At 50.1% G+C, this 6,891-nt stretch overlaps 1 protein-coding gene across 1 annotated transcript; it reads left to right on the plus strand.

Annotated features, from left to right (window-relative positions):
* Window positions 1-860: 860 nt before the first annotated feature.
* EIF1 (eukaryotic translation initiation factor 1) lies at window positions 861-3,599 on the plus strand. The gene is made up of 4 exons (XM_036069124.2): window positions 861-1,033; window positions 1,760-1,923; window positions 2,067-2,168; window positions 2,745-3,599. The coding sequence occupies exons 1-4, from the start codon at window positions 1,003-1,005 to the stop codon at window positions 2,787-2,789; spliced, it is 342 nt and encodes a 113-aa protein (XP_035925017.1). The 5' UTR covers window positions 861-1,002; the 3' UTR covers window positions 2,790-3,599.
* The last annotated feature ends 3,292 nt before the right edge of the window (window positions 3,600-6,891 follow it).

Here is a 6,891-nt window from a genome sequence, read left to right on the forward strand (position 1 = left end):
AAGCCTTTGGTGTCTAAATCCACTCTATTCACCCTTGCAACTGAGAACATTTCAAATTTATACATTGAAAGAGCAAGAAAGGTTGACTGTTTTGAAGAAAGTATTTTGACTCCTCTCTGGCAAGGTTCTACCCCACACAATTTGGAGGACACACAGGACACCCTTCGGGTGCCTGAATTATTCTTAGCCCCGAGAACCAGCGTCACTCTCCCTCGAACGCAGGCTAAGGAGCAGGGCACTTTTTCTTTAAAGTAGATTAATCCATTTTTAGATTAGATTCATCTAAATAGTAACTTAACCTAAAGGATGAAGTTAAGGCTTGGATTATATTATTGTGTGTTGATTAACAGCCGTGTGTTGATTAAATGAAAGTGCTGCCCCAAATCCGTAAGACTACGTGGGTAACTGAGTATGAGACAGTGGGAATTCGTCGCGTTTGGGAGGTTCAGCATCTAAGTCTCATTTAAGGAGTGCCGATCGATCCCATGAAAACGCTCTCTTCCAAGCAGGTAGGGCTGCAATAGGGTCAGGTCAAGACAGAGAACATAAGTGGTTAGGCACTTCCGAAACCTCCGCCAATTTTCTGCGCCACCCTGACACCTTCCTCTTGCACTGCGCAAGCGCCTAGACGGACCAACCTTTCCCTCCCCCTTCCACCTCTCCCGGAACCGAGAGGACGCCCTCCCGCAGCGCAGAGTTCCTGCGCAAGCGCCGTCCCGCGTCCCCGCCCCCGGACCAATCGGAAGCGCCGGCGTCCGGGCGCTGAGGCCACGACGCCGTGGGTGGGGCCGGGACGTGGGGGCAGCGCGCTGGCGTCACAGGGGTGGCTATATAAGTGAATACAGGCACCGCCCCTCCGCCCCAGTCACTGAGCCGCCGCCGAGGACTCAGCAGCCTCCCCCTTGAGCCCCCTCGCTTCCCGACGCTCCGTCCCCCCCGCCCACCTTCTCCCGCCGCCGCCTTCCGCAGGCCGTTTCCACCGAGGAAAAGGAATCGTATCGTATGTCCGCTATCCAGAACCTCCACTCTTTCGGTAAGCTGCGGAAAGGTCCCGTGGGGAGAAAGGCCTGGGTGGGGCGGCGAAGTGCTCCGGGCCCGGAGACGAGGCTCGGAAACCTGCCGGTGCTCCGGGCTTTCGTAAACATAGGCTGAGGGAAGGTGTCCGGGCTCGTAGGAAGCGGGGCTTTGACCCGGGCCCTGGGATCTGCCCTTAAAGCGCGACCGGAAGGAGCGGCTAGAGAGGCAGCACTTGGGCGGCCCGGCGTCTCGGGTGGCGCATTTACTAATGGCTCCCGGGCCGCCTTGGGCCACACCCGCCCCCTCCCGCCACCCCTGCGTCACGTCCGTTACGTCATCGCCGTTGTCACGGAGCCGGGAGTGAGAGGCGGTGTCTCCCTAAGTGACAAACGCTCCCGCCAATGGGGCGGGAAGCTTGGCCCCGCCTTGGTGGTCGGGTTCCGGCCGGTTGCATCAGCCGGGTGGGGCGCTGCCCGCCCGCCCGCCCGCCCAGGCTCCCCCGGCACGTGATCGTCTTCCGAGGGCGGGCCTGGGGCAGAAGGCCCAGGCTTTTCCCGGCGCTGGGGAAGCCGGCCGTCCCGGACTGACCCGTTCGCGGACAGCCAGCAAGGACAGATCGGACGTGACCTAGGCCCTGGCGATTTCAGTGTTAGTTTCCGCGCGTGCAAAAATGATCCACTGGGAGAGTGGCAGTGGCACTTAAGCCCCAGCAGCTCTAAACGAGCTTGATGTTTCTTCCCAGACCCCTTTGCTGATGCAAGTAAGGGTGATGATCTGCTTCCTGCTGGCACTGAGGATTATATCCATATAAGAATTCAACAGAGAAACGGCAGGAAGACCCTTACTACTGTCCAAGGGATCGCTGATGATTACGATAAAAAGAAACTAGTGAAGGCGTTTAAGAAGGTAGGTCTTCAATGAGATTGTAGGAAAATCCCATTTAACTTGCTCGGGTAGGGGTGCTGACTTGTACTGCTTCTCAGTAGAGATTGTTAGTGCACTCGGACTGCTGCTTGGCCTAATTGGTTTTGCTTCGTTGGTGCTTGCAGAAATTTGCCTGCAATGGTACTGTGATTGAGCATCCAGAGTATGGAGAAGTAATTCAGCTACAGGGCGACCAGCGCAAGAACATATGCCAGTTCCTGGTAGAGGTGAGTTCAGTCACTTCTTCATAATCCATTTGTGCCTCTGTCCTGGCCGCTATCAGGTCGTGCCTAGTCTGCTAAAGCTCTACAAAACAACAGTTGAGTTTCGAAATATGTACACCAGTATTTCTTTTTTTAAGGACTTACCTGCCTTAAATCACCCTTTACATGGATCTGTTTTTTTTGTTGTTGTTGTTGTTTTTAAGTAATCTCTACTTAAACCCAATGTGGGGTCTGAACTCAAAACCCCAAGGTGAAGAGTTGCATGCTCTACAACTGAGCCAGCCAGATGCCCCGTACATGGATCTACTTTAAAGATGCCATTTTAAATTACACACAGATACTAAAAGAGGATGTCTGGCTGGCTGTTCCTAAGTGCTAAAATCCTGTTACATCACTGGTTCTTAACAGTATAACCTGAGTTAAGAACCATTGTGCTCATAGTGGTCAAAGTGTGTGCCTAGGCTCTTGGAGTTTTCTTGCCTATTGTAGAAGCAAGCAGACAAAGTTGTTGCCATCAGAAATGGGGACTTTAATTCTCTTCATATCCCCTATTATAACTCTGTCCTTTTTTCTTTGCAGATTGGACTGGCTAAGGACGACCAGCTGAAGGTTCATGGGTTTTAAGTGCTTCTGGCTCACTGAAGCTTAAGTGAGGATTTCCTTGCAATGAGTAGAATTTCCCTTCTGTCCCTTGTCACAAGTTTAAAAACCTCACAGCTTGTATAATGTAACCATTTGGGGTCTGCTTTTAACTTGGACTAGTGTAACTCCTTCATGCAATAAACTGAAAAGAGCCATGCTGTCTAGTCTTGAAGTCCCTCATTTAAACAGAGGTCAAGCAGTAGGCGCCTGGCAGTGTCCGGCCTGAAACCAAGCAGTAATGTGATGTTTCGGTCCAGCACAGAGCCCCAAGATCACAGATGGCTGTGTCTGGCCAGAAGCTCCTCGGCTCTCCCTCTTCAGAGTTCCCTGCCCTAAGAGAATGTCACCACGTGAACAGCCCACGGTGAAGCTGAGAGGACAGGCTGGGGTAAGCCCGCAACCGCAGCTGTGCTGCTAGAGGGAGTCACTGGTAGTCAAAGTCTGACCAGGTGGGCAGAGCTTAGAGCGGCCACCTGCCCTCTAGTGAGGCGTGAGAGGACATCTGACTTGCCACCAAGGTCTTTTTGACCAGACCTGTCCTAGCTAATCGATGTCCAAACACCAGAATGTGAGGCCAGCCTTCATAGGAGTTAAACTTTTGACAAGGGAACAAACTTCAAACTGATGTATCAGTCATGTAGCTAGCTGTAGAGCTTGCAACTTCCTAGCAACAGCTGCCCAATGCCATGTGAAGTAACAGACTGGTTTTGGTTTATTTTTTCCTTCAGTTTTAATGTTATGTAATGTATTTAAACCCTTATTTAAATAAAACTTGTTTTCAGAAACACCTGACTTGCAGATTGTATTTTATGTATAATCAGGCTCGTATGTGTGAAGGAACCACAGAAATGGGCAGTGAAGGATAGTCTACACCCACAGCTCAACTTCACCTGGGGCCTCTACCTCTTGGCCAAGAAAATGTTTAGTGAGCTTGTCCTTCCCAAGTTGCCCACAGGTCAGCTGTGTTGCAGGCATGGTGGACAGATGTAGTGGTGATGGCTGTCCCCGCTTGGTGGCTCTGGAGGAACTTGCCTTGTGAGCTGATGGAGCAGTTTGGTTGGAAACCCTCAAGTCCCCTCAGTGACAGGATCTTGGCTTAAATGCTGTAACAAAGGGACAGACCTGGTGTGGGACTTGATCTAATCCTCACACCCCTAGGAGGTATACAAAAGTGCCTTTTCCAGGGAATAGGTTTTTTTTTTAATTAAAGATTTTATTTGACAGAGCGAGAGCAGGAACACAAGCAGGGGGAGAGGGAGAAGCAGGCTTCCTGCAGAGCAGAGAGCCTGAATTGGGATCGTGACCTGAGCCAAAGGCAGATGCTCAACAACTGAGCCACCCAGGCGCCCAGGAAGTAGGTTTATAGTGCAACAAAGTTCAGTGACTAGAAGCGTTCCTGAAATAAACTGTCCAGAGGCCTTCCTTCGACAGGACAACGAATATGTGGACATCTGTTCCTGGCTCCATTCATTCTAAAATTCTCCTAGCATGTGGATCATGAATTGGTACCAATTTCAGATCATAAAACACAGGCTTCAAACTGCAGAGAGTAGTCAGGAATCGACACTTGAATCACCATCCTCCTGTAGATGGGCAGCCTTGAGAGTCTGTACAGAGGCCGACCTGGAAGGAGAGGAGATGGAAGGCTGAGATGCGGCAGCTGCCCTGAGAAGAGAGGACTGTAATCTGGGAGGTAGACATGGAGTAACACAAGGTCCTACAAAAACATGTTTAGCAAACAGAACTTCACCAGTTGGCACCAAACATATGGCATTGTAACATTTGGTGATGGTTGTAAATCTAAGATTTGACTGTAGAGCAGAAGGGCTATTCTTCAGAAACTTCTAGAAGCAACCTTGGCGGCCAAACCCACAGAAGACCACAATCAGAAAACAAAACAGAATCATGTAGATGGGTGGGTCCTGTGCTAGGCTATTGAGAAAACTCTTGCCTTTTAAGGAATTCAGTTTTCTAGAATGACATGATTCTGAGTTAAGCTAGCAACATCGGTATTAAATCAACCAACCATCTGTAGAACCAATCAAAGCAACTCCCTGTGAGCATGGCGGGTTTGTGAACACCCTAATTCAGTATCTCAGGCCTGAAATAAAGCATAGTTGTGCCCATTTGATGGGGGAAATCTGCAGGGCCAATCAGTGGTAAGAGTTTCATCCAGAACCCAGGATCTCTGCCTTCTGCCCTTCCCACCAGATAGCCTACACATTCACAATTTAAATAGCTCTACCATTTTACAGAGATGGTACATGAAGTGTAGAGTGGAGACTCACGGGGCACACAAAAGCAATCAGGACAACACCCTGTGTTCGGGAAGCAAATGGCCTGATAGGAAGGACCCGCACAGAGCTTTGAACATGAGGCAGAAAGCAGCCACAGGTTTCTGGGACTGGCAAATCTTCCTCACCCCATCCACACCCAAGGGGGCCAGGAAAAGCTTCATAAAAGAGGTGCCATCTGAAGCAGGGCATTCGGGTCGGAGGAGTCAAGACCAAGAGGTGGGAGCACCCAGTGTCTATGAGGGCCCTGAGGTAGGACCGTTTGGCTGGAACAAAGGCCTTACATAGAGCAGAAATAACCCCGTGTTGTCTCCCACTGTGTGTCAGGCCTGTGCTAAGTGCCTACAGCGTACACTGGCCTCTAAACAGTAGGAACTCAGCCCCGTGGTAAGACGGATTCAGAGAAGTGATGCAGCTGAGCCCGCACGGAGGCAATGAGAAGGCAGCAGGGGGGAAGGAGGGCTGGAAGGCTGGTGTGAGGTCGCAGTGGGCTGCGCCACAAGCTGAAAACATTCAGAGGTTAGTCTGCGTAAGAGTCACAGCGAAGAGCAGATGCTGAGGAGTGTCTCCCAGCTCTGGGCTGTTGGTTCCTCTCTCCCGCCCCAGTCTCCTCTCTGCCTCCTCACTCTTCTGGCTGCCCTTCTCCCCTTCCCTCTCCTACTTCCCCCCTCTCTCCGCTCACTCTCCCTGCCCCGACCCAGGCCCACCCCTCTGCCACAGGGACAAGCAGACACAGACTCAAAGGTCCTTAAAACTGCGTTAGGGCGCCTGGGTGGCTCAGTCATCAACCGTCTGCCTTTGGCTCAGGTCGTGATCCCAGCCCTGCATCGGGCTCCCTGCTCGGTGGGAAGCCAGCTTCTCCCTCTCCCTCTCCCCCTGCTTGTGTTCCCTCTCTCTCGTGTCTCTGTCAAATAAAATCTTAAAAAAAAAAAAAAAAATGTGTTAGCAAGACAAAATGAATACTGGTCAGCTAAAACTGCACAGGAATCCACAAAAACTGCTTTAAAGCCTATTCAAAGTTTACCTATAAATAAGACAAAGAAACACGATATATTTGGGAACTAAACATTCTACCAACTAGCTCTGGAATTGACCCGCCTCCTCGTTTACCGTCCTGGGTGCTGCCCCCTTGTGGCGTGAGTGTCAAAACACAGTTTACTGTTCATAAGGCTTTGAAATGAAGAGCTCCCTGACTAATCTTTAACTTTTCAGGAGGTACACGTTATTTCAGAATTAGCAAGTAGTGTGAGGCTTTGGCCATTTCTTCACTTGGACTCTCTTAAATCCTCCTAATTCAAATATTCATGAAACACTGTTCTGGGGAAGGTTGTTAAAAATTCAGATTCTAGCCGCCCCCACCCCAGGATAGTTAGGCTCAACCGGGTGTTAGTGGAACAATCCCACCTGTTTTTCAAGGGCCTACAAAATTTGACCCAAAAACTGCAAAACTCAGAATGGATAAGTGTTTAACACTATAAGAGGTAACAGTGGCTATCACTGCAATGTAATTCTTGTATATGTAAATATAATAAAATTTTCTAGAGAAAGAACACTTTTTTTTTAAGTAGGCTCCATGCTCAGCATGGAGCCCAATGCAGGGCTTGAACTCAAAACCTTGAGATCAAGGCCTCAGTTGAGATCAAGAGTCGGATGCTTAACCGACAGCACCCAGGTGCCCCAAGAACAATATTTTTTTTTAGATTTTATTCATTTATTTGACAGAACACAGGCAGGGGGAGTGGCAGAGGGAGAAGCAGGCCCCCTACTGAGCAGGGAGCTGGATGCGGGGC

The sequence above is a fragment of the Halichoerus grypus genome, chromosome 2 (genome assembly GCF_964656455.1).
Source record: "Halichoerus grypus chromosome 2, mHalGry1.hap1.1, whole genome shotgun sequence".
In the NCBI taxonomy this organism is placed as follows: Eukaryota; Metazoa; Chordata; class Mammalia; order Carnivora; family Phocidae; genus Halichoerus; species Halichoerus grypus.

Bases quoted from the DNA above. Each gene is read 5' to 3' on its own strand.
- EIF1 (XM_036069124.2), top strand. From the start codon at position 1,003: ATGTCCGCTATCCAGAACCTCCACTCTTTCG. The intron at 1,034-1,759 runs GTAAGCTGCGGA...GTTTCTTCCCAG, and splicing joins CCAGAACCTCCACTCTTTCG to ACCCCTTTGCTGATGCAAGT. The intron at 2,169-2,744 runs GTGAGTTCAGTC...TTTTCTTTGCAG, and splicing joins TATGCCAGTTCCTGGTAGAG to ATTGGACTGGCTAAGGACGA.